At 50.7% G+C, this 27,236-nt stretch overlaps 1 protein-coding gene and 1 long non-coding RNA gene across 2 annotated transcripts in view; one reads left to right on the top strand and one right to left on the bottom strand.

The window, feature by feature from the left end:
- Positions 1-7,744, bottom strand: part of LOC138510939 (uncharacterized) — a 309,116-nt gene extending 301,372 nt beyond the window's left edge. Inside the window, exons 1-3 of the long non-coding RNA XR_011280482.1 lie at positions 7,534-7,744; positions 5,352-5,434; positions 5,083-5,254 (exon numbers count right to left, since the gene is read on the bottom strand). This is a non-coding gene — a long non-coding RNA (uncharacterized lncRNA). The remainder of the gene's footprint in view (positions 1-5,082; positions 5,255-5,351; positions 5,435-7,533) is intronic.
- A 170-nt stretch (positions 7,745-7,914) lies between these two features.
- Positions 7,915-26,896, top strand: MCIDAS (multiciliate differentiation and DNA synthesis associated cell cycle protein). Its single transcript, XM_069627277.1, has 7 exons — positions 7,915-8,070; positions 8,551-8,635; positions 8,956-9,041; positions 21,069-21,141; positions 24,644-24,855; positions 25,518-25,628; positions 26,428-26,896. The coding sequence occupies exons 1-7, from the start codon at positions 7,972-7,974 to the stop codon at positions 26,890-26,892; spliced, it is 1,131 nt and encodes a 376-aa protein (XP_069483378.1). The 5' UTR covers positions 7,915-7,971; the 3' UTR covers positions 26,893-26,896.
- The last annotated feature ends 340 nt before the right edge of the window (positions 26,897-27,236 follow it).

The raw sequence follows: 27,236 nt of genomic DNA, 5'->3' as shown, positions 1-27,236 counted from the left end.
ACTTTCCACTGAAATGCCACCCCTTGCTTCCACCAGACACAAAAACACGTGTTGAGAGGAGGAGGGGTCATTTAGGCTTTTAGCTCCCCCACTGGCTACTGGTGAAGATGAACATGTTGCCATCTTGATAATCTGCATGCCACAGATCAATGGAGGCCGACGGTAGTACGTGCTTGTGCGCATACACACACACTCTCTCTCTTTACGTTACAGTCTTTAGTTTACGTGCAGGCCAAAAGGTGTTCAGTAATCACAGACATTTTACCTTTGGTAGGGCAGCTGAGAATACCCGCAGAGATGAGTGAATTTCGTGGTGTGACTTATTATATGTAAATTCAATGATAGAAGCTTTCGAAATCCCCCATTGTCATATGTTTAAAAACATTATCCATTATAAATATATAAACCCCAAAGCCACCAACCCAAAGTAAATCCTTTTCCTTCTTGGCACTGTATTCATTCTTCGTATTGCTAACATAATGATTTTGTGTCAGGCACGTGTGGTTACAGAATGGCATTAAAAACTACTCCAACTGAAACTACTTGTACCAAAAAAAAGAACTTATTTTACATTGCCTTTTTGCATTTGAAGTTGTTTAACTTACCATTAAGTCAATGCTTTTTAGTTATCTTACGAATACGCAGGCAGGATTTTCCAGCTGTAGCAAGGTAGCATTTTGAAACTTGTCTCTGTACATATTTAGCCGATCCTCCAGGAATCTAAGGCGGCTGCAGAATTGGTCTTTCATGGCGCTCACTCGTTGCTCTACTTGAATGACAGAGTGACTAGCGGAAGTGTCATAATGCACATTTTGAGCATTGAGCTTGCTGCTCAGTCACAGGTCATCGGTTTGAAAATAGGCATCGACTTGCATTTTTTTTGGAACCACCTGGCATGGCCATCATGATCCCTCGCTGCGACAAAGTTTGTTTTGGCAACTCTTTATCCCATTAAAGGGAGAAAAGTCACTTGTATGCGGTCTGATGTCATTGTGTTTCTTGTGTCAAAATGCCACAGCCAACACAGACACACCGAAAGGTTGCATAGTGATCTAATCACTATAGCTTGTTTACCACCTGCCTGGTGTATTATGAAGGTCTGATGTCGGAGTCACCACCGACCATGTAATCTTAAATGGACAGCGTTCAGTGGGCGTTGTTGATTTCTTTCTTGATTCTTGCAATACATGTTCATTTACCTTCTTAAAGATAGTGGCAAAAAAACAAAAAACTTTGAAAATGACAAAGTTCAAATGCATATCGGCACAAATATGGCCTAGACCACCACCTCACCATAGCCCCATCATTACCGTTTTCCCAAGGTCTGAATGCATTAGGACCCTTGTGATGCGAGTTCAGAGGAAGGAATGCTTTCATGGGTGGTGTCACAAATTGAGAATAGACCTAAACAATATTTCACCCCCATTGCTCTAGATACTTCAAATTGAATGTAGAATCTGTCCTGCCTGCTTGAGTCCAGTGCCATATGCAGAAGGCAGGTAGGTGAAGGATCAAGCGAAGCAACAACTCTAGTGCCAATGTGCAAATCTTCAGAGGACAGTGAGGGGGCAGTTTATTTACTAGCAGAAAGCACTGATAGGCCCAGTGTTCACACAGTCTACAGCAGGGTCGGAATGGGGCATAAAATTGTCTCTGGCACCAACATAAAAGTGGCACAAAGTTGCAAATTGGAATTCATTCCTTTTGGAACACTGTTTGAATAGTAACCAAGGGGGAGATTTTTAATAAAATGTGATGCACATTGTACATTTAAAAGAATATTTATTCAGCAACAGTGGTCAAAACAATTAGCCGCGTAGTGAAATCACTCATCAAACTGGCCCACTTTGGCCAAAAAAGTGCCCCACTTTGACCCTAAAAACTGGCCCACACAAGCATTTTGCTTATTTGGTTCGGCCATGGGCATATTGCCCTAAAGGCCATTCAATGCCTGGTATACAGAGCTAAAGTTGTTTGTGGACATGCATCAGAAGGGCATCCAGTTCCCACCTTTGAATTTCTGGGATTTGTAGTTCCCCATCTTTCAAATTGGTGGGAAAACTAGAAATCCCAGAATTCTAAGCTAAAACAGAACTGGATGGCTATCCGATCGATGACCATGAGAAACTTAAGTACCTTGAATCTAAACCTTGGGGAGAGTAATTAGATATGCATGACTTCACTGGCCGTCCATTTTTGTTATACAATTTGCACAGCCAGAGCAAGAGCTGTTCCAATGTGTGTTTCCTTAGTGCTGTAGGACCTTAACATACTGAACTAATGGCGCATGATGCCGGGCCAGGCTGAATCGATACATTTCTGCTCCTGCTGGCTGAGAGGTTTGAAAAGGCTGCAGTGCAAGACCAAGACTGTGCAACACTTGCTTACTGCAGCCTTTTCAAATCAGATTGAAAAGCACACTTAACGGTATAAACGGTATACCGGTATAAACAAAGTGGCGGTTATTATTGTTCAATTAAGTTGTTCACGGTATCTTTAACGGTATACCGTTATACCGTTACATCCCTAGTACACGCACCCCTAAATTCCCAAATAGACCTTATATTTGGCTGTGATTCCTATGCGATTGGGGCTTTGTGCCTGCTTTCACGTGGTGGTGTGATCGGGAGCTTTGCATGCTGATTCCCCCTGATGTAACGTTGCACAGTCAGATCCATGAATATGCTTGGTTTTGCGTGGTGCTTGGAATGCTATTTCCTCACGGAGGCCATCCCTCGACACACCCATGTAATGCCTTGTTCTTCCTCATTCTGCATGGAGAATGGGGAATATGCATGCCCCCTATTTAAATCTCTGTGCATGCCCGGCCCACACTCTGCGTGGAGTCTCGCAGAGCCATGATGGACCTGTACAGAGTCCCCGCAAGGTCCCGAAAAGTCCTGCAAAGTCGATTCCATGACTCGACGGAGGGGGTTTTGCATGCAGAATGTCCCGCAAAGTCCCTATTCTCTGCGCAAAGAAACCCATGTCTTGGGCCCATAGTGTCTAGAACTCATGGAATGGCAATGATGGAGTGCGTGTGCCATGCATGCATAGTTATGTGGCCGAATGCAATCGGCTGGAAAATGAACTAATGCTAATAAGATGGTTACTTACGCAGCAGCAAGGATATAAAGGAAGTGAAGTCTCCATGCACTAAGATGCCTAATGAAGATTACTGTGTTGAGTGTACTTCTTACACTGGGTTTTATTCTTGACTTGATTGCAAGGCAGTAGAATCAAAAGATTTCCTGAATATTGTAGCAGGGCTGAGTACTCGAGGTGGTAACTTGCTCTGATGCTAATGATGATCCAATCATCTGATAATCAGCATCCAATACCTCTGCAAGAGAAGACAGGCAACACATATAGGGCTTTCTGGTCACTCCCCACTGGCATAGTCGCAGACCTCAAAGTCTGGCGAGACTTTGCAGGCACCGTTGGCTGCATTGGTTGCTGACTCTACATAGGTAGGCTTGCTTTGAGAAAAGAATGCCTCAAAATATGACAATATATCTGGAGATGAGATGATGAGAAATAGCTCCTGTTGACAATACAAGGTGAGAATATACTGATCCCACACATGGGCTCTCTTCAGCGCTTCATCAATTTTGTAAAAAAATAAAAAAAGCTGCTTCCTAATAAACAGAAGGTTGAGGAAATTGGAATTTTGACATTCATCTCCCTACCAATTCTACAGTCCTGGGTGGCATCTGCCAACAACAGAAACCGCTGATGTCAAAGAGCTCTCACTGATGTTCAAAAATGCCAGAGTGGGTTAGACAACTGACCTGTCTTTGCATCAATTCTCAAACAGTCAGAGAATCCTGCCCTCAGGCTCGGACTGGCCTACATGGCAATGCCCGAAGTGCCAGCCCATGATTCTAGCGTGGGCCCGCTTTTGTTGGTTAGAATGGGCCAGTGTTTCATGAGATACTACACTAGTTTTATCCAATGTTAATAAGCAACCATGATTTCAAATGCACCATTTACAACAACTTCTACCAAAAACTTCCCCTTGGTTATTACTCAAAGTCTTTTCCAAAAAGTAACGAATTTCAATCTGCTATTGTGGGCTACTTTTTAATTGGTACCTTGGCCTATTTTATTTCCCAACCTGACCGTGCCCACCCTTTCTTTAGGAATGAAAATCAGGAGTTTTCTGAAGGAGTGAATTGGCTGTGTAAGCTATATATTCACCTGAGGGTACAGCCAAATTAAATCATCTAAAGGACTTTTATGATGCATCCACTTTATTTTATAGCTTATAGAGAGCAGATGGGTGCTTTACAATAGGAGGGTGCCAGCATTATCCTGGCATTTATTGTACAGTAGCTCAGTCCCGTTGGTGGAGGGAGGGATTTTGAATAATCTGGTAGGTACTGTTGAAAGAGCCATATATTTAGTGTTTTGCAGTACTGGAGGTGGCATGTTTACCCTCTACCGGGATTGAGTTCAAGATGGTCTAGGCATGGTAGGAAAAGTAAAGATTACAGGTCTTCTCTTTACAGGCTTGCTACCTACCATGTGATCTACAGCCTCCACATGGGAAACCCCATTAGGAGACAATGCTGTATGGCCAATCAGATCAAGAGATCCCCCCTGGACTGTGAGTTCCAGGATAGGGTGCATCTTTCAATCCTCACATTTTCATCAGGAACTTGTTGTCATGGTCACTGGTCCAATGGGCCCAAGGACACTAACATTGTGCCATCATGGGAAGAGGACAAAGGGTCACAATCACAGGGGGCCCGGGTGGACACAGTCCTGGCGCCTTTGGCGCCAGGTTCATGAAAGTCAGTAAACAGGAACACTTTATTTTGTGTAAAAATGCTTTTAATCTGGAGCTTCATTTTGCTGAAGCAGCTCCATGTGCACATTGTTCGGGTGTGGCCTCCCTGAGTTACTGTGCATGTGCTAACTCATGGAGTGGCAAGGTGTGGCAGGCAAGCCAGGCCTGATAGGCGTGGACTCACAAACTCGGATATATAAGCCGCTCCCATCCAAAGGCCAGCGATTTGCATGAATCTGCATTTGCACGCAGCGTAACGCTCAGCGCCGCCTGGGATAAAGCAGACTTACCTTGGGAATCCCGTCTCCTGCCTATGCGCTTGCATCCTGGAACCAGCATTCACCTGCATTCTTCACTCGCGGAACTTGACGTCTATTCTTCCATCATCTTCATCCTCTGGAATGCAGGAATCCTACTCTTGACACCGCAGCACGACGCATTCTGCATCTCCGAAGGCAGACCCTGTAAAAGGACAAAAGACAAGGTTAGACATAACAAACATTCAGTTTAAGGACGCGCTTGCACAATTCTTCGTGCTCATCCTTAAACACCCACTTACCTGCTGCCGGACCACCGCGGGAGCATTCCCATCTCATCCGGCGCCGCCTCGTGCTCCGTTGCTCTGCTGGGCCGCAATCCCACCTATTTGGGAGAAAGCAGAGATAGACATTAATAACGAGCGGACAACGGGTTGTGGAAAGAACAATACAAATACTTCCCGACAAACAAAGGGTAACGAGAAAGGTGCCCCTGCTAGAAGTAGCAGGAAGGAGAGCTCGCCATTAAGAATCAGCAGGTGAGCCTTAATGGGTCGATGCATACTCATGGAAACCATGCTATGGGAAGAAGGGTTTGAGAGGGGAATCAGTCACAGGCTGGCAAACTCAAGTCCTCTCATATCTACGCAGGAGCAGTGCTACAATTCACCGCAGCCCACAGCCTATTTGCAGAGGAAGAAGGTAGGCAGGGGGGATCTACTTCCTGGGAGGGCTGCAACCGTGCCCCAGCACCCCCACAGAGACCAGGTGAGCGTAACACTTGTGGATGGAACCCATCTCCAAGTCAGTCCACTCAGACCACAATCACTATTGTCATCCATATGGGGTTAATAAATTAAGTACTATTACATTTAGAATAATAAATCATTTTTCCAGTTCTTAAAAGCACGAGGAGTCATAAAAATATGATGTATAACTATTCTTGTAAATCGGAAAATCTATATCACAGTGACATCCAAACATGGAGCATTTTTGCCCAAAATGATAGGCTTCAGAAACATAAAACAATCAAGTTGACTCTAAATAAGAAGCTCTGGTTATGGGACATCCAGTCTGCCTGGTGTATATTGACAAACACGGCTCTCCAGCTGTGCATTTGAGAATGTAGCAGATTAGAGAAAGTCAAAACAATTAAATAAGGAAGGCTTCTGGCGGAGGGTATTGTGGTGGTAATGCAGGTATAATTTGCAGTAATAGGATCGGCTTAGAGAAGGGGTCTGCAACCTTTGGCTGTGCAGATGTTTTGGATTACAGCTTCCCTGATCCCTCACCATTGACCATTGCCCACCGGTAAGATAGCAAAGCGGGTTGAGTGCTTGCTCCTGCGATCTGTGTGTGAGCATGGTCAACTCAGTCTTTCATCCTTCCGAGGTTGATAAATGGGTATCAAATTCATTTGGGTGATATTGTATCTAAATATGTTCTATGTAAAGCGTTTTGGCGAAAGCACTATATAAATGACACATCATTGACTATTTTGGGTAAAGCTAATTGGAGTTGTAGTCCAAAACGTCTGGAGGTGCAAAGGCTGTACACCCCAAGCCTATAGTCTACAAGATAGGCTCATGGTGCATTACTCTAGCTACTGGTGGAAGACAACAGATGTTGGGCAAGTGCTATAATGTGTAATAAGAACATGCATGCTCCCTGCAGGTCTTTTGGACTAGTACATGATCTGCACAAGGCCAGACCCCTATGTAAGCCTCTCACATAATATATAATTGGAAATATATTTTACAGCATACAAAACTCCCAATTAAATATGACCACCTTGTTTCCTTTCTGTGTAAATAAAACCTTATGTACATACGACTCTCTTTGAAAATAGCAGCAAATAGGGCAAACATCACTGTGGTTTGTACGCAGTCCTTGTGGTTTCTAAAGCACAGGGTCCACATTATCAAAGCTTTGCGCAGGTGCAAAAAAAGTGGGGCCAATGTATGTAGCACTGATTTTACTGCTTAGATAATTGGGAATGGAGCAAGCAGATTTAGCCCCAACTTGTATTATCTAAACATGTTTTCACAAGGGAAAAAAGGAAACAGACTGTTTTATTTACTATGTTTGAAATGTAACATGAAAAGAAATGTAGCAAACATTTCTTTTTATGGTATGCAGCAAACATAGTACAAAAAAGTATGATTTATTTTTTCCCCAGTGCAAATGTTTTTATATAATGCAGACCTGTTTGCTCCATTCGATAATATGAAAGCATTTGCTCACTTTTTAGCAGCAGTGCAAACCTTGGATACTCTGGCCCCAGGTTGGCATTGGCCCTGTTAAGGTGACAGTTGCTGGCTATGGGTGGGCTCCAGCTGCCCTGTGTTGCGCAGCAGAGTCGGGCACCGTTTGGACGGCGGCAATGAGAGAAGAAAGGGCGCCCGGAAATGCCACGACCCAGCTATGCTCTCGCTCCCCCAGGCAAGGCCTGCAGCACCGGGTCAACCGCCAGCCCCTCCCTACCTCCGGGCCCTCCCCACTCTATTTGGCGTTTCCTCTGCTCTGAGCCGTCCCTTGCTATCTCTGGGCGCGATGTCCGAGAGGGAGCCGCGAGAGAGGTCCAATAATCCCGCTCCCTGCGGCTCTTGGGGGCACTCCCGGCGCCCCACCTGCGCGCGGCGCCTGCACAATCCCCAGATTTGACAGTTGGGTTCCCGGGCTCTTCCGCCGGGATGCTTTGCGCACGCGCAGACGCTCTGGAATCCGGCGTCGGGGATGCTCTCCTTGGAGACGGCGTCCCCTCAGCTATTCGCATTCTGATTGGCTGATACTGTAAACAAAGTCCAAGGCTGTCAGTATATGAGTAGACAGTGGCGCTCCATCATGGTGCTGTGTGCAGGGGACCCCGCAAGTTCCTGCTGGTATCACACTAATGAGAGCAGTGACAACACACGGGCCACCATGGAAAACAGGAGGAAAGCACTGGACAGGCTGTGCCCCAACAGGCCTCAGGATCTGTCAAATAGGCTCACCAAGAAGCAGGGGAGGCCAGAGAGGAAGGTGAGGGGACACATTCTATAGTGCACTTACTAAGTGGGGGTGATTGCTGGCACACGGGCACTGCCCGCTGCACGCATTCCAGACACGTAAAACAGAACTACACGCGCCGTCCACTCACTCCCTTGCTTCAGCGGGGCTTACTCTTGCGCTATCGTCCACGCCTGAGCTGTACACGTTGAATAAGGTTTTTATTTATTTTTGCAGTGTGTGTAATATGTTGCAAGATTCAGTTCCAGTTTTAGAATTTGTGTTGCACTGTATGATTGTGCATGTTTACAATATTCGTAGTATATACATGCATGTATCGATTGTTCGTCCATATATGTCCATCAGTGTTCTACCACTTTACATTAGTGCAGTGCGTATTTGATTAATGGATCAATGAACTTATATTATCGATCCGTGTATAATCTCTGTTAATACACTTCCGTGCGTTTCAATTATGTGTGCCTTGACATATGTGTTTTGTCATGTTTGCAGCAGGTACACAGGAAAATATTTCCCGTTAGCGTCAGCGGCCCGGTGACCATCTACACTGACCCGTGCCATGATGCCGTGGATTCAGGTGAGTGAGTTCTCTTTCCACCTACAGTGGAAACACGTCGGTGGACGGCTTTGCTCATAACTGGCCAGAGTCTCGCTTTTAATTAAAACATATTTTGCGAGGATTCTTTGATGAAAATGTCCTAGCGAACAGAAGGCATCGTTATCCATAGCTCCCAACTCACACGCTTTTGGCGGGTGTCACCCGCCTTGTAAACAGCGGACTCACCCGCCAAACCTCATGCACGCCCATTCATTTCAATGGGCCTCTCACCCGCCAAAAGTAAAAGCGGGTGCGTTAAAGCTTCCATTGTACTAATCGAGTCTGTGTCTCTTCCCTAGCGCTTGCAACCATTGACTGGCAGGACTTGGCAGACTGCACTTCTGTCATCGAACGCGACTCCTCGAATAATGCCATTGCGCAGCAGGTAAATACCACTCTGCGGGTGGAGGAGGGTATTTTATAGGCTGCGCCAGCAGAGGAGCACACAGTGTGCTCGAGCTGTCCTGCGCCGCGAATGTCTGATATATTGCACACAGTTGACTTTCTATTGAGAGACTGGTTTTAGATCTAGCTATCGACGAGACTTTTCAGTCCCCCTTCCACTTACCCCAAAGTTGGCATTGCCCGCTACCTGGGTGGCAGACTTTCATTGTTTGACCGACTCGTTATTTCTCTGTTTTATTTAATCCTCCCACCCCCTGAACTGTCCGACAAGATTCCACTGCAATTCAGCAGGCACATGCAATTCCCCTGCTCCGTTCACCGGACTCCAGAGGAGCACCGTCCTCTGGCAATCTCGGCGTGGCCCTGAAATCACAATTCAGCGGAGGACCAGTGTGTTGTTAAAGATGCAGGCACGTGTGTGTATGTGGACGTTTGCGCCGCGCATGTGTGTGTGTGCAAGCGCATGTGTGCTCCTACATGTGTGCGTGAACTAGTGCACTGTGCACGCCTCCACCTGTGCGCGGTTTGTTCCCTCCTTCACGGGATTATGCGTGATTTGCAGTGGATATATCTGTGTGTGCATAGTGCAGCATGTGTGCAGCCCGAGTGCGTGCAGCTGCCGCGCCTTGGCTTACACATTCTGCGCACCTGCGCGGGAGTGCTGGCCTCGGTCACCCGGCTATTCCGCCGGTGCAGGGAGGGAAACCGTTGGCCGTCGGGAAATCCTCTGCCCCTTTGTTGGCAGAAGGTAAACAATGGTGACACTCTCCCAGAGTGAACCTACACACGCCACGGCCGCTGTGAGACGGGCACCGGGCGGGGTGCCAATTCCGCAGCCATTAAAACGCTCTAAGCCGCACACCCTCGCCACGACACTCATCGCTTCCAGAGGAGCCATTCACGTGACTCACACAGACCTTTCCACTCGGGTCACTCACTGCACTTACACCACCCCGCGACCTAACGTCTACCAGGCACACCACTTACATCACCCCCCCCAATCACTCACAATAAATCGTGCAGTCACAACACTCACACCACCCACCTAACCCAGACCACTGGCATAACACACATAGCCGGGGTCGGTGTCAGGGCTTTTAAACTTGTTCAGTTGAAATGAGAAAAATGCTCCTTTCATTTGGGACATTAGTCGTGCACAGGGCAGCGCGCGCCACCTGCCGCCTTTGCTGGCGCCCCAGGCCTTTCACCTCCACAGCAACGGCCTTAGCACCTATTTGCCTTTTTATTCATGTTTGTCTAACATTGGCACCAACTATCAAATGGCGATTAATAGCTTGCCAGCCCATCATTGGCTGCCTCGCTGAATTATTTTGAGTTCAATACACCCCCCCAACAAGTCGCTCATACACCCCCAAAACAAATACGCGCATACTCTCTCTCTCCCCTCAAACCCCAGCCCCACACTGAATAATTCAGACAATCTACTCCACTCACGTCAGACGCAGCCCTTCTATGTGCTACACTTTGCACGCTGCGCTGCGCCCCAACTGCGCGCAGACATTAGTGGCTGGCAGCTGCTCGCCAAAGCGCACCTGCACGTCGAGGGGTGCAGTAGCAGTGGACAGCGCTGATGTAAACATCAATAGCACACCGTTTATCCTTCAATTAACAGAATACACGAACCCGCCTTATGACACCCCTCAGTGGGTTCCCTTCCACCCGGAAAGCAAGCCTCTACTGGGCACATAGCAGCAGCCAGCAAGCAGTGCCGACCTTAGCGACGCCAGTGCCCCAGGCTGTTTATGAACAATTTGGCAACCCCTCCCGCACGCTCCAGGTCAATTGTGGGGGAATGTTTTTTTTTAACTCCCCTCTACACCTGAGCAGGGAGTTAATAGTATGAGCGCCCCATTCTAATGAAAACCACCTCGCTCCTGCATTGGTAGCAGGGAGGTAATCATCTCAATAGGGTGCTGATGCTTTTGCAGCGGCAACCTATTGTTGTTAAATGCGCCCCACCAAAGCGGGCGCATTTTATAACAATGGGGTGTTGATGCACCTTCTCCCCCTACGCCAGCTCAGGAGAGCGCTTGAAAGACTCCCCTGAGTTGGCAAGGCGGGGGGCTAATGGTTCCTGGGGGGGCTAATGGCACACCAGCGGTCGCACGGCCCGCCCTGCCCTAAAGCCGGTCCTGGCAGCAAGCAATACATAAGCATCACCCTGGATTGTAATTTCAGAACTTGTGATGTTTAAATGATATGGCATTTACAACACGCCTGTACACATGTGTTTCTAGGCACCACAAGACAAGGGAGGGAAGACATAGGGAGGACAAGACAAACGATCCTACTTTCCCTTCCGTCGTTTGGATTGTGCAGGTGCGACAACGAGAAGTGCCGGGGAAAGAAGAGGGGGAAGTGCAAGGGAGGGGATAGGGGGAAGTGCAATCAGGGCAGCATGGCTCTGCATAAGTGCTGCCAGGGCAGCGCGGCTCTGGGTAAGTGCAAGGAGGCAGGAGGGCTGTAGGCGTTACAGCCCTTAGGACCGAAGTAAGCCGGGAGGCAGTGCAGAGGAAGACTGGTAGTGGAGGTGCCTGGTACCCAGCGAGACTCTGAGAAAACCAAGCAACCAGTCGGGAGGGAGGGAGAGAGAGAAGGCAGAGGAGAAAAGGAGGGTCTTGGGCTGCTTCCATAACTTCAGGTGGTCCAGTTCAAGTCTGAGCGGGGCAGGTAGGCTGTTCCAGACGAGGCACCTGCAGAGGAGAGAGAGAATGAATGTGTCCGCGCTTAGAAACCTCTGCGTATTAAGCGCTTTATAAATAACCAATTATAAATGATACATTAATATAAATACGACTAATAAAAACCCTGGGGAAACTTAGAAGTTCGAGGCGGTGGGAATTACCATCTGAGTGTGGAGGGAGTCCGGCGTGGCCCCTTAGCGTCACCGATTGTGCGTGAAATCACACCCCCCCCAAAAGCCCACTGGCCTGATGCAAAGGGTACCCACCTTCTAGTGTGGAATAGCCTGCTGCTGGGGAGATAATCTGTCCTTCGTATGTGCCCGGGCTGTATAAACGGTTCCTCAGTTTGCCATAATGTCTAGGAGGGCCAATTAAGAGTTTGGGGATTTTCAGGATTTAGGGGAAAAGGCGACTATTCTAGAATAGCCGGGTGTCATTTAATTGGTGTTTAGAACTGTCAGGTGGGGGTAAATATCCAGTCCGTCTTGGATGCTCGGGGATCTAGAACTGGCAGGCGTTCTGTGTGCGGGATTATAGGATGGGAAGTGCTGTGACATTATTAGATTTGCATCAAGTGGCAGGTGCCTGGGATGTTTCAGGTGGTCTGGAACATCAGAGGAATTGAGTTCATAGCCAGTGTTCTTAAAGTGTCAGGGGATTGGAAGGCAGGGACTATCGGAATGTGGGTGGCTCCTATTGCTGGCCAATGAGCGCCCAGTAGTGAGCTCATTGTACTCCACAGGCTCCACCCTGGACGTAGTAACATCGCAGAGTGTGACATCTAACAGGCCAGTCTGCATTGGCCCTCCTGCCTCCAGTGTTGTCGGATACTTCCAGGGTCCCCCCGGGCGCAGCAGGAGGTACGGTCCAGCCGCAGAGCCCTCTCCCAACACCTCCCAGGGCTGACTCTGCAGGCAGCCCCGAGCCGCCTCCAGTCACACGCAGCCTCTCCCGGAATGGCAGTGCAGGCGTGCCAGCTGCACCACCCTGCGTACTCCTACCAGCTGCAGGTAGGCTGGGGCACCGGTTCTGCTTAGTACTTGTGGCTGGGCTCTCTGAAGTCTGTTTATTCACAGCCCCCTGGAGTTCTCAACACTCTGCATGCCATGCTGTGATTGGGATGGTCAGCACAGGGGGGCATGCGCCTCACTTCCATCCCACTTTCCAAGCCTTCCCGAGTGCCCTGCTCCTTGCTTGCAGGGGCACTGCCCGGATACAGACTGCGCTTGCGCCCGAGTGGTTAGCGCGGTGGGTACATGCCGTGCCTGAGTGGGACGGACGACTGCGAGGAATAACTGGGGCTAACGGCGAAGTCCCTGGAGTTTGCATTGTAAGCTCCGCATCTTGCTCTGGGGGTCCAGTGCTGTGCAGGGGCATGCGCATCTCACTATCGCCCCCCCCCAGTCCGGGGGCTCAGCAGCTGGGTACGTGGAGCCCCATTTCCTGAGCCTGGACCCCCAGCACAGTTAGACAGTGGAAGTAGGAGGGTACATCCAGCTATCTAATCTGTGCCAAGATTTGGTCCGTCAGCTGTGGTTCGCATTATGTGCCCGTGTTTGATGGGAGGGAGTCTGGGGGTTACATGGAAGCTGATGGGGAAATGCCTGAGGTTGGCGTCAGCACTGTTCGACATCACGTGTCTGGGACGTATGGAGCTCAGGGTGGAAAGACGTGTCCACGTTGGTGGGAGTGAAGGATTGACATCACGTGTCTGGGTTTGGTTGGCGGGATGCATGGAGCTCAGGGTGGAAAGACTTGTCCACGTCGGTGGGAGTGAAGGATTGACATCACGTGTCTGGGTTTGGTTGGCGGGATGCATGGAGCTCAGGGTGGAAAGACGTGTCCACGTTGGTGGGAGTGAAGGGTTGAGGTGAGGGACGCATGGGGCTTAGGGTGGAAAGCCTTGTCCACGTTGGTGGGAGTGAAGGATTGAGGTGATGGACGCATGGGGCTTAGGGTGGAAAGCCTTGTCCACGTTGGTGGGAGTGAAAGGTTGAGGTGAAGGATGCATGGAGCTCAGGGTGGAAAGCCTTGTCCACGTTGCTAGGAGTGAAGGGTTGAGGTGAAGGATGCATGGGGCTCAGGGTGGAAAGCCTTGTCCACGTTGGTGGGAGTGAAGGGTTGAGGTGAGGGACGCATGGGGCTTAGGGTGGAAAGCCTTGTCCACGTTGGTGGGAGTGAAGGGTTGAGGTGATGAACGCATGGGGCTTAGGGTGGAAAGCCTTGTCCACGTTGGTGGGAGTGAAGGGTTGAGGTGAAGGACGCATGGGGCTCAGGGTGGAAAGCCTTGTCCACGTTGGTGGGAGTGAAGGGTTGAGGTGAGGGGCGCATGGGGCTTAGGGTGGAAAGCCTTGTCCACGTTGGTGGGAGTGAAGGGTTGAGGTGAAGGATGCATGGAGCTCAGGGTGGAAAGCTTTGTCCACGTTGGTGGGGGTGAAGGGTTGAGGTGAGAGACGCATGGGGCTTAGGGTGGAAAGCCTTGTCCACGTTGGTGGGAGTGAAGGGTTGAGGTGAAGGACGCATGGAGCTCAGGGTGGAAAGCCTTGTCCACGTTGGCGGGGGTGAAGGGTTGAGGTGAAGGACGCATGGAGCTCAGGGTGGAAAGCCTTGTCAACGTTGGCGGGGGTGAAGGGTTGAGGTGAAGGATGCATGGAGCTCAGGGTGGAAAGCCTTGTCCACGTTGGCGGGGGTGAAGGGTTGAGGTGAAGGATGCATGGAGCTCAGGGTGGAAAGCCTTGTCCACGTTGGCGGGAGTGAAGGGTTGAGGTGAAGGATGCATGGAGCTCAGGATGGAAAGCCTTGTCCACGTTGGCGGGAGTGAAGGTTTGAGGTGAAGGTTGCATGGAGCTCGGGGTGGAAAGCCTTGTCCACGTTGGTGGGAGTGAAGGGTTGAGGTGAAGGATGCATGGAGCTCAGGGTGGAAAGCCTTGTCCACGTTGGCGCGGGTGAAGGGTTGAGGTGAAGGATGCATGGGGCTCACGGTGGGGTGAAGGGTTGAGGTGAAGGATGCATGGGGCTCACGGTGGAAAGCCTTGTCCACGTTGGCGGGAGTGAAGGGTTGAGGTGAAGGATGCATGGAGCTCAGGGTGGAAAGCCTTGTCCACGTTGGCGGGGGTGAAGGGTTGAGGTGAAGGATGCATCGAGCTCAGGGTGGAAAGCCTTGTCCACGTTGGTGGGAGTGAAGGGTTGAGGTGAAGGATGCATGGAGCTCAGGGTGGAAAGCCTTGTCCACGTTGGCAGGGGTGAAGGGTTGAGGTGAAGGATGCATGGAGCTCAGGGTGGAAAGCCTTGTCCACGTTGGCGGGAGTGAAGGGTTGAGGTGAGGGACGCATGGGGCTTAGGGTGGAAAGCCCTGTCCACGTTGGCGGGGGTGAAGGGTTGAGGTGAAGGATGCATGGAGCTCACGGTGGAAAGCCTTGTCCACGTTGGCGGGAGTGAAGGGTTGAGGTGAAGGACGCATGGAGCTCAGGGTGGAAAGCCTTGTCCACGTTGGCGGGAGTGAAGGGTTGAGGTGATGGACGCATGGGGCTTAGGGTGGAAAGCCCTGTCCACGTTGGCGGGGGTGAAGGGTTGAGGTGAAGGACGCATGGAGCTCAGGGTGGAAAGCCTTGTCAACGTTGGCGGGGGTGAAGGGTTGAGGTGAAGGATGCATGGAGCTCAGAGTGGAAAGCCTTGTCCACGTTGGCGGGGGTGAAGGGTTGAGGTGAAGGATGCATGGAGCTCAGGATGGAAAGCCTTGTCCACGTTGGCGGGAGTGAAGGTTTGAGGTGAAGGTTGCATGGAGCTCGGGGTGGAAAGCCTTGTCCACGTTGGTGGGAGTGAAGGGTTGAGGTGAAGGATGCATGGAGCTCAGGGTGGAAAGCCTTGTCCACGTTGGCGCGGGTGAAGGGTTGAGGTGAAGGATGCATGGGGCTCACGGTGGGGTGAAGGGTTGAGGTGAAGGATGCATGGGGCTCACGGTGGAAAGCCTTGTCCACGTTGGCGGGAGTGAAGGGTTGAGGTGAAGGATGCATGGAGCTCAGGGTGGAAAGCCTTGTCCACGTTGGCGGGGGTGAAGGGTTGAGGTGAAGGATGCATGGAGCTCAGGGTGGAAAGCCTTGTCCACGTTGGTGGGAGTGAAGGGTTGAGGTGAAGGATGCATGGAGCTCAGGGTGGAAAGCCTTGTCCACGTTGGCAGGGGTGAAGGGTTGAGGTGAAGGATGCATGGAGCTCAGGGTGGAAAGCCTTGTCCACGTTGGCGGGAGTGAAGGGTTGAGGTGAGGGACGCATGGGGCTTAGGGTGGAAAGCCCTGTCCACGTTGGCGGGGGTGAAGGGTTGAGGTGAAGGATGCATGGAGCTCACGGTGGAAAGCCTTGTCCACGTTGGCGGGAGTGAAGGGTTGAGGTGAAGGACGCATGGAGCTCAGGGTGGAAAGCCTTGTCCACGTTGGCGGGAGTGAAGGGTTGAGGTGATGGACGCATGGGGCTTAGGGTGGAAAGCCCTGTCCACGTTGGCGGGGGTGAAGGGTTGAGGTGAAGGACGCATGGAGCTCAGGGTGGAAAGCCTTGTCCACGTTGGTGGGAGTGAAGGGTTGAGGTGAAGGATGCATGGAGCTCACGGTGGAAAGCCTTGTCCACGTTGGTGGGAGTGAAGGGTTGAGGTAAAGGATGCAAGGAGCTCACGGTGGAAAGCCTTGTCCACGTTGGCGGGAGTGAAGGGTTGAGGTGATGGACGCATGGGGCTTAGGGTGGAAAGCCCTGTCCACGTTGGCGGGGGTGAAGGGTTGAGGTGAAGGACGCATGGAGCTCAGGGTGGAAAGCCTTGTCCACGTTGGTGGGAGTGAAGGGTTGAGGTGAAGGATGCATGGAGCTCACGGTGGAAAGCCTTGTCCACGTTGGTGGGAGTGAAGGGTTGAGGTAAAGGATGCAAGGAGCTCACGGTGGAAAGCCTTGTCCACGTTGGCGGGAGTGAAGGGTTGAGGTGAAGGATGCATGGAGCTCAGGATGGAAAGCCTTGTCCACGTTGGCGGGAGTGAAGGTTTGAGGTGAAGGTTGCATGGAGCTCGGGGTGGAAAGCCTTGTCCACGTTGGTGGGAGTGAAGGGTTGAGGTGAAGGATGCATGGAGCTCAGGGTGGAAAGCCTTGTCCACTTTGGCGCGGGTGAAGGGTTGAGGTGAAGGATGCATGGGGCTCACGGTGGGGTGAAGGGTTGAGGTGAAGGATGCATGGGGCTCACGGTGGAAAGCCTTGTCCACGTTGGCGGGAGTGAAGGGTTGAGGTGAAGGATGCATGGAGCTCAGGGTGGAAAGCCTTGTCCACGTTGGCGGGGGTGAAGGGTTGAGGTGAAGGATGCATGGAGTTCAGGGTGGAAAGCCTTGTCCACGTTGGTGGGAGTGAAGGGTTGAGGTGAAGGATGCATGGAGCTCAGGGTGGAAAGCCTTGTCCACGTTGGCAGGGGTGAAGGGTTGAGGTGAAGGATGCATGGAGCTCAGGGTGGAAAGCCTTGTCCACATTGGCGGGAGTGAAGGGTTGAGGTGAGGGACGCATGGGGCTTAGGGTGGAAAGCCCTGTCCACGTTGGCGGGGGTGAAGGGTTGAGGTGAAGGATGCATGGAGCTCACGGTGGAAAGCCTTGTCCACGTTGGTGGGAGTGAAGGGTTGAGGTGAAGGATGCATGGAGCTCAGGGTGGAAAGCCTTGTCCACGTTGGTGGGAGTGAAGGGTTGAGGTGAAGGATGCATGGAGCTCACGGTGGAAAGCCTTGTCCACGTTGGCGGGAGTGAAGGGTTGAGGTGATGGACGCATGGGGCTTAGGGTGGAAAGCCCTGTCCACGTTGGCGGGGGTGAAGGGTTGAGGTGAAGGACGCATGGAGCTCAGGGTGGAAAGCCTTGTCCACGTTGGTGGGAGTGAAGGGTTGAGGTAAAGGATGCATGGAGCTCATGGTGGAAAGCCTTGTCCACGTTGGCGGGAGTGAAGGGTTGAGGTGAAGGACTCATGGAGCTCAGGGTGGAAAGCCTTGTCCGCGTTGGTGGGAGTGAAGGGTTGAGGTGAAGGATGCATGGAGCTCAGGGTGGAAAGCCTTGTCCACGTTGGCGGGGGTGAAGGGTTGAGGTGAAGGATGCATGGAGCTCATGGTGGAAAGCCTTGTCCACGTTGGTGGGAGTGAAGGGTTGAGGTGAAGGATGCATGGAGCTCAGGGTGGAAAGCCTTGTCCACGTTGGTGGGAGTGAAGGGTTGAGGTGAGGGACGCATGGGGCTTAGGGTGGAAAGCCTTGTCCACGTTGGTGGGAGTGAAGGGTTGAGGTGAAGGATGCATGGAGCTCAGGGTGGAAAGCCTTGTCCACGTTGGTGGGAGTGAAGGGTTGAGGTGAGGGACACATGGGGCTTAGGGTGGAGTGCCTCTGTGTCTGCTTGGGAGGGGGTGGGAAATACACTTAGCCATAGATGTCGAGTACCTGGGGGCAGAGGGGCCAGTTGACCCTGTGCTCCTTGAACAACAGGGCAGGACTGTCACTTTTCCTCCATAATTGTTCTGCATGTATATGTGTGGGGGCGACCACGAATCTACAGAAAAATAAGGACCGAAGGCTGTGCGCTTTTACATCGCTGGCTTCTGTCTCCTCTCCTGCTGGGCGGAGGCACAGTGAAGTGTTGGCATGCACCTTGCAAACTTAGCACCAAGTGGGAAGGCGGCTTCATCAATGAGGCACCTGCGCCTTAATTGCTCCGTGGAGGGGGGGGGGGGAGAGGGCGCCACAGGACAGGCTCAGAAAAAGGAGGGGAAAGGTGGAGATGCAGAAAGTTGAGGAAAGACAGCTCAGCAGGTGAGGGGACTGTTGCTGAAATGTTATGTTTAGACATGCATGTAAATCCTGTGCATTCCCCCCGCCCCCCACAATTCTTTCTACGAAATGTGTTCTAAAACGGGGTGTTTTGAGCTGGGGGTGGTGTATGGCTCCCTCACTTCTCTCAGTGTGTGAACTTCTGCCCCTGCAGAGAACATCAAAAGTTGGGCCCCATGCGCAGAGCTGATGGTGATGCTACTGGGTTTGGTGTCAGTACTGCTCCACATCATCAGTCTGGGTTTGGGTGATGTGGGACAAATGGAGTTAAAGGTGAAGCGCCTTGTTTGGTTGGTGGGCTAGGCGGTACATGTATTTCAGTGTGGATACCTGGAACTCATGGAAAGTGCTTACCTGCTTCTGATTGGTGGGATGAGAGGTACATAGAGCACAGGGTGGAGAGCCTGCGTTTGGACAGTGGGTGAGGAGGATATATGTAGCTCAGGGTGGAGAGCCTGCGTTTGGAAACTGGTTGAGGAGGATATATGTAGCGCAGGGGGAGAGTCTGCGTTTGGACAGTGGGTGAGGAGGATATGTGTAGCGCGGGGGGAGAGCCTGCGTTTGGACAGTGGGAGAGGAGGATATGTGTATCGCAGGGTGGAGAGCCTGCGTTTGGACAGTGGGTGAGGAGGATATATGTAGCGGAGGCTGGAGAGCCTGCGTTTGGACAGTGGGTGAGGAGGATATATGTAGCGCAGGGTGGAGAGCCGGCGTTTGGACAGTGGGTGAGGAGGATATGTGTAGCGCAGGGTGGAGAGCCTGCGTTTGGACAGTGGGTGAGGAGGATATGTGTAGCGCAGGGGGGAGAGCCTGCGTTTGGACAGTGGGTGAGGAGGATATATGTAGCGCAGGGTGTAGAGCCTGCGTTTGGACAGTGGGTGAGGAGGATATATGTAGCGCAGGGTGGAGAGCCTGCGTTTGGAAAGTGGGTGAGGAGGATATATGTAGCGCAGGGTGGAGAGCCTGCGTTTGGACAGTGGGTGAGGAGGATATTTGTAGCGCAGGGTGGAGAGCCTGCGTTTGGACAGTGGGTGAGGAGGATATTTGTAGCGCAGAGGGGGGAGAGCCTGCGTTTGGACAGTGGGTGAGGAGGATATATGTAGCGCAGGGGGGAGAGCCTGCATTTGGACAGTGGGTGAGGAGGATATATGTAGCGCAGGGGGAGAGCCTGCGTTTGGACAGTGGGTGAGGAGGATATGTGTAGCGCAGGGGGGAGAGCCTGCGTTTGGACAGTGGGTGAGGAGGATATATGTATCGCAGGGGGGAGAGCCTGCGTTTGAACAGTGGGTGAGGAGGATATATGTAGCGCAAGGGGGAGAGCCTGCGTTTGGACTGTGGGTGAGGAGGATATGTGTAGCGCAGGGTGGAGAGCCTGCGTTTGGACAGTGGGTGAGGAGGATATGTGTAGCGCAGGGGGGAGAGCCTGCGTTTGGACAGTGGGTGAGGAGGATATGTGTAGCGCAGGGGGGAGAGCCTGCGTTTGGACAGTGGGTGAGGAGGATATGTGTAGCGCAGGGGGGAGAGCCTGCGTTTGGACAGTGGGTGACGAGGATATGTGTAGCGCAGGGGGGAGAGCCTGCGTTTGGACAGTGGGTGACGAGGATATGTGTAGCGCAGGGGGGAGAGCCTGCGTTTGGACAGTGGGTGAGGAGGATATATGTAGCGCAGGGGGAGAGCCTGCGTTTGGACAGTGGGTGAGGAGGATATGTGTAGCGCAGGGGGGAGAGCCTGCGTTTGGACAGTGGGTGAGGAGGATATGTGTAGCGCAGGGGGGAGAGCCTGCGTTTGGACAGTGGGTGAGGAGGATATATGTAGCGCAGGGGGCAGAGCCTGCGTTTGGACAGTGGGTGAGGAGGATATGGGTAGCGCAGGGGGGAGAGCCTGCGTTTGGACAGTGGGTGAGGAGGATATATGTAGCGCAGGGGGGAGAGCCTGCGTTTGGACAGTGGGTGAGGAGGATATATGTAGCGCAGGGGGGAGAGCCTGCGTTTGGACAGTGGGTGAGGAGGATATATGTAGCGCAGGGGGGAGAGCCTGCGTTTGGACAGTGGGTGAGGAGGATATATGTAGCGCAGGGGGGAGAGCCTGCGTTTGGACAGTGGGTGAGGAGGATATGTGTAGCGCAGGGTGGAGAGGGGAGAGCCTGCGTTTGGACAGTGGGTGAGGAGGATATATGTAGCGCAGGGGGGAGAGCCTGCGTTTGGACAGTGGGTGAGGAGGATATATGTAGGGCAGGGTGGTGAGCCTGCGTTCGGTACGTAGCGAGGAGGACACATTGAGCTTATGGTGAAGAGCTTGGCGTTGGGCTCGCAAGTGGGGGGGGTACGTGCTGCTCAGGGTGATGTACCTGGGGTGAGGGGTTCATGGTGGGGGATAGATGGGTGAATAGGGCTCATGGTGAAGGACCTCTATGTTGGTGTAATACATGCAGCAGTGCGTCATTTGGCTGCCCCTCTCTCACAGAGTCTCTCTCTCTTTTCAGGGCCACTGTCTGCAGACCGCGTCCGAGTTTGACTTGCAGGAGTTCCGGGATGCCGTGGACAGCTTCATATCCGGTGAGGACAGGAGCTGCTGAACTCATGCTGTAAACAATCTGTGTTTTTTCCTGAGGAGCAAGCTCTGGAGATCAGTCGGTTGGCCACTGTGCCGCTCGGCTAAAGCCAACTTAGTGAAGGCGTCCCTCCAGATATGTCTTAAATACAGTGGTTGCCCCTTCACTAGTGGCTCCTGAATGTTTTTAATTAGTGGGGCTTAACTATTTACCAAAATATTTGTGTAGTGCCGGAGCCACAAATCAACCAATGAGTGTTATGGAGTGTTTCCCCCTGAGAATTCTTTTTAAAGAATAGGTTAACATGATGCATTTTACAGGATTTTTTTGTGTGTAAAATTGGGTAAAAATTGAGAAAATGTACAATCAGTTTTGTAGGATAACACATAAAAAATACAATGGCCGCCAGGTCACCAACAGCACATTTACAAGATGCCTTTGCACACAGTATACGCCGTTATCCTGCCAGCGTAAAAAGACATTTTCATGTTTGCTTTGCCCATAATGCCAGTATAACGACGGCAATAAAAGACACCCTTGCTGCCAGTATTCCCAAGTAAGAACACACTCATGTGGGTTTTGCCCATAATGCCAGTAAGGCAACTGTCACAAGACTCGTTTGTTGTTTCTGCACCCATATATGCCAATATTTCCACTTAAGAAAACACTTATTTGGCATTGGACATAATGCCAGCAATACCACTGTAAGAAAACATGCCCATGCTAGTTTTTTTTTTCTTTTTCTATTTGTCATTGATTCAAAATGTGAACCTTTATAAAGATGTAGTTAGTCAACATTAAAACATTACATATTTAAACATCCAATGTTGTCGTCACATCAACCAATTTCACCAAAATTTAAAGCAAGAGATCATAAAACATAAAGATAAAACATAAAACAAGAGAACCAAACTTACAAGAGGAGTTCACTGCAAATCATACTGCGATAGTTCAATTTCCATATGAGTGCAGAAGCTAACTAGAGCATACATTAAAGGTCTATGCATTCCGTGCATCATTCTAGCCCAGAGTGCTTCAAGACAATGTTCGCTTGGTTTTAAAATGGGGACAATATAAAATTAAATGTTTCAACGTTTCTATCGGTTCCTCACATGGATGAATACGCCATTTTTCGGTCATTATAGCATCCCTTCCTTTACTCCAGTGCTTTGTCCTTTCCATGTGTGGTATTGATTGCCATGCTAGCAGTGCCAGTATATGTCAGTATCCCTGGTATCCAGTGAGCATCTTGACAATGAAAATGGCGCCAGGGGGTGACATTTCCTCAAATATGCACCCTCGGTAAAAGCAAACACTTTCCCCAAATATTGTAGGATTGGAGTTTATAGTCGTAAATGACACCCCTCCAACAATATTTGGGGAAAGCATTTTAGGGGTCAGTAAAAGAAATGTGCGTCACTGATGACATTTTTCAGGCGACATATTCACATGGAACCGTATTCCCATGTAACAATGCACTCATGTTTGCCCATAATACCCCTATAAGAAAACATATCCAAGTTGGGTGCCAGTATTCCGACTGTAGGAAGAAAAATCAATTTTTAGCACTGCGTGTTCCCACTTTGGGAACCAGGGGTGCTAATGCCCTTTATCCCCATTGCAGGGGCTGCAATGGAGGGTAATGGTCCGGGGCCCTTGTTGTTTGTTTATTTATAACGCGCCAAAGCCTGCAGGCATCAAGTCGCACACTGAAACACTTCACTTTATTTTTTGACAAGTGTCATAATGTAGGTACAAAACATAGTGATATACCTTTGGTGACTGAGGTATAGTCTGTGACCATGGGCAGTGGCCAGATTGTCCGGTTCATGGTATAAGGTCATGACCCGGACAATCTGGCTACTGGCCTTGACCGTGAGGGATGAAAAATGGTGTGAAAGTGGCCATGTCCACCTGGGACCGGCTATGAGATAAAGTTATTCAAAAGTAGGATTGGTTTGAAGGGAAAAAAATGTGCTTGTGGTAATATGGTCACAGGGTTCTGACTTCGCCTTCTGCAGGCTGCCATGGAAAGGGAAGAGGGGCTCTATACTGACCCCCACCTTCTCTTTCCCTGGTGGCCATCTTGGAAAAGTATTTTCCTACCCACAGCGGGACGCTGCAGGTGTACTGCTCTAGGAAGAAAAATCTATTTTTTAGCACCCTGGGTTCCCACTTTGGGAACCAGGGGTGCTAATGGCCTTTATCCGCCATTGCTGGCGCTGCAATGGAGGCTAATGGTCCGGAGTCCTTATTGTTTAATTATTTATTTATAATGCGCCAAAGCCCACAGGCATCAGGGCGCACACAAGCCCACTTCGCTTGGGCCTATAACATCAATGGCATTTGTGATGTCATCTTTGATGTCCAGGGTGTTAGTCTTAGCAGTGCACGTGGTGGCGCGAGTTATGGTTGCTTAGCTTACCATAACTGGCACATTTCTGAGGTTTTCCGGTTTTACCTGTAACCATAACGTCCCTGTAACAACGTTTTTCCATTGAATTTCATAGGTTTTTAGTAGTGCAACTTAACCATAATGTCCCCTTAACTACGTTTTTTAATTGAATATTTATATATTCTGCTGATGTAGATGTATTCTGTGAAGTGGAATGTTTCTGCTGGTGGTATATTAGAAAGCCAACACTAGATGGTATGTCCCAAGTAGGAAAAGGAGCTAGGGCCGAAGACCTAACGGAACACTAACAGCGATAGTTCCTCATTCTGAGTCAAACACAGAAAAAATGGGGCCTGATTTATAAAGCTTTTTCAATGGGGTTACACCATTGTAAAACGCTTTTGTAAGGCAGGCCCATGGACTTTTAGACAAATAAATGAAACACCCTTCAATATTCCCTCTTCTATAACCAATGCTATATATTCAAATATATTTGGCCATAGAACATTTATTCAAGACGTATAAAACGTTTCGGCATATAAAGAGTTGTCACACGCTTTCATCAGGACCAGTCAAATCTGTAATGGGAGCTCACAGTTCTAATATGGTATATTTTGCCCATTTTCTCTTGCTTCACTGAAAACTAAAAACACAAAAAACAACTAGATAATGCCCTGTGCATCTGCACAAAAGTCAGGGTGCAGCTTTGGAAAGCCTTGCTTGTTCTGTCTATTGCCATAACCCCAAAATAGCATGCGTTTAAATTAGAAAAAGGATGCACCTGGAAAAAGATAAAGCAAACTCAATATGTACCTTTTCTTGATTTGGCTACAGGGAGAACCAAAATTGTCTCTCTTTGAAATGCCAATAATGGGCGAATGATTCATTGAACTATGGCCTCCATCTGCCTTTTTAAGTCTATGTAAGCAGCAAAACCAGTGCAGAATTAGTTTTCTACGTTAGTTGCCCAGACCCCCAGGCCTATTACTCAAGCCTATTACTCAAGGTACAGAAATTGCAAAAAGTGGTTGTTTTGGAATGTGGTCAGTTTCTCTCCCCTTCACTTGGCAAAGCAACTCTGAAATGATTCTCTCCTTGCCCCTCTCCACAGACCAAGCCCCCATGATGCAGCCGGCTATGGGGGAGCTGGGCTTCCAGCTGCAGCACTGCCATGGGACGTCCTTTGAGCCCAGCACCCTTCACCCGAGCCAGGACTCATTGCTGCACACGAGTCTGCAGCTGCCCTTCGCTGAGCGCTACTGGAGGGACGTGGCTGACCAGAACGAGAAGGCGCTGGGGGACGCGCTGGTGCAGAACAACCAGGTGGGTGAGCATGTGCTGCTCGGCCTTATAGGAGAGCTTGGATGCAGTGTGCTCGCCTTGGAAACAAGACATGCCAGCGCAACGTGGGGTTCATACCTGGTCCCGCTCTTAGATGCTGGGGCGGTCAAACATTAAGTGCAATATGAATGACCAGAGGGAAGAAGATAACAGGTGGGGGGCTATAGTCTGGGGGAAATTCATTAGGGACAGGCGGGTGTAGGAGGGGAGTTCCAGAGGGTACTAGAAAACGTAGCATTAACAAATAAAAGCACCAAGAGCAAGATATTCATATGTACAGTAACCCACAGCAGCAAGAAGCCAGCCTAGAGTGAGCATGGCATGCACACGGTGTGGTCGCTTTTGTGGCTGTGTTTTAGACTTGGTGGTTTCTGGACTCCTGAGTGTGCTGCTCCAGTGTGGCACATTGTGTGCCCGCACCAGCCAGCTCAGGGTATCAAGAACCGCACAAGACTCTGTCCACGTCCTCCGGGGGGGGGGGGGGGGGGTGCGGGGTTGGGGGGGTTTATGCGCGCGTGTGGCAGCCGGTGCACCAAAGACCCTGCTTGTTTTACTGCTAGGTTTACTCCCTATTCCTAATAATGGGTTCCATCGCTTCATGTGCCCCCCACTGACCGGCCGCGCGTGTCTTTCTCCCCCAACAGCTGCACATGACGCTGACGGAGAGGCAGGAGGAGATCTCGACGCTGAAGCAGAGGAACACCCAGCTGAAGGAGCTGGCGAACCAGGCCAAGCACCTGGCCTCGGTGCTCGATGTGAGTACCGTACCCCGGTGGCAGCAAGTCCCGGGGAGGGGAGACTGGGCATGCCCCCTGCAGGAGAGGCGGGCAGTGAGGGCTGCAGAGTGCAGCTAGTTCAGGACTGCAGGAGGCAGATGTTTCTTGGCACAGTGGCCAGATGGGCACGATTAAAAACCAGTTGGGGAATGTAGTTTTTCTTTCTTTTTTAAAAAAAATTATATAGAGCATAGTTTACAAGTTAAACCTTCACAAAGTGACATACAAAAACAATAATTGTACATACAATATACTATATTTATTTGTCTTTATATATTTCGCGAAGGCAGGAGGGGGCGACGTGAAGCAAGCATAACGCTTTGTAGTAGAGAAACACGCAATGCAGGTTAGGAAGCTTTTGGGGTAACTGGTTCCCAATTATCTGCTTGGGTCCATTAAAGCATAGAGGTGATCCCAACAGTTGATGTTTGGACGCCCCCGTACATATATGTAATTATAATTTCCGTGTCTGCTTCAGAGGTGAAAAGCTTTTCAAAGAACGATGGTTTGGGTGGGTAGGCGGGTCGAGATGGTAACAAAATGATGTTAATTTTCGTGGAGATTTTTAATATGGCTGTTGCCCGATTTTGCTAATTTACCAAATATATCAAGGTTATACGGTAATAGGCAGAGCGGGGACGATTCTTTCTGACGCCGAAAGAGGGCAGCATTGCACACTTAATTACCTCGCAGAAGATACGCAGTGATGTACGCCCTAAGGGTTGTCAACTTTTTGTCAGTGCATCACACATGTTTTTTTTGTTGTTGTTATAAATAGAAACTGATGCTTCGTCGGTCAACGGAAGAGGACGTTTCCGCCAGCGCCTTAGCCCCCAGAGCCTCAGTGAAAAGAAACTTAGAAGAGCTGTATGATGCTGGCACGCAGGAAGACCCTGAGGTGGACGCGATCCTACGGGAAATCTCAGAGAAGTGCAGTGCCGCCCTCCAGACCATCGAGCCCAGCAGCGACCCCAAACGCTTCAAACCCCAGATGGGTGCGAGTGGGGAGACAGAGGGAGAGGCCCCAGGCATCAGTCTGCACGGAGCCTTCCACGGGCTACAGACATGCACCGGGCAGCGAACACTAAGCATGAGTGGCAGTGCCCTCGAGGAGGAAGGCATGTGCTTCAGGACCTCCATCAGAGACCACTGCACAATCCGGACTCTGGCCTTCCCTCAGGGGAACGCCTTCACCTTCAGAACGCCAGCCGGTGGGTACAAGTTCCGCTGGGTGCCCAGCTGAGCAAGGGTGCAGGTTCAGCTAACTACACTAGCCATCCCTGACCACAGGGCACTCTGCCTCCCCGGCCAGTGAAGGACTCAATGACTCACGGCGTCCAGGGCCATCTGCTGCCTTCTAAGCGGGTACATCAGCTCACCAATGAAGGCCTCATCTTGCCCTCCCAGACAGAAGGCTGCCTACAGCGCCCAGACCCCTCCAACAGAGCTCAACCACCTCAACAAAGCTGAACCATCTACAGCAGTGCCCAGCCACCTCGAACGCTGCCCAGCTGTTTCATACACAGCCCAGCCACCTCCACAATCTAGCCATCTGTAGAACTGCCCTGTCAGCGTTGGCAGTTGTCA

The sequence above is a fragment of the Ambystoma mexicanum genome, chromosome 6p (assembly GCF_040938575.1).
Source record: "Ambystoma mexicanum isolate Mex_15411 chromosome 6p, UKY_AmexF1_1, whole genome shotgun sequence".
Lineage (NCBI taxonomy): Eukaryota > Metazoa > Chordata > Amphibia > Caudata > Ambystomatidae > Ambystoma > Ambystoma mexicanum.
Note: the sequence above shows the minus strand (reverse complement) of the source record. Positions and strands in the feature narration are given on the sequence as shown.

Bases quoted from the DNA above. Each gene is read 5' to 3' on its own strand.
- MCIDAS (XM_069627277.1), top strand. From the start codon at position 7,972: ATGGAAAACAGGAGGAAAGCACTGGACAGGCTGTGCCCCAACAGGCCT. The intron at 24,856-25,517 runs GTGGGTGAGCAT...CTCCCCCAACAG, and splicing joins CGCTGGTGCAGAACAACCAG to CTGCACATGACGCTGACGGA. The intron at 25,629-26,427 runs GTGAGTACCGTA...TGTTATAAATAG, and splicing joins ACCTGGCCTCGGTGCTCGAT to AAACTGATGCTTCGTCGGTC.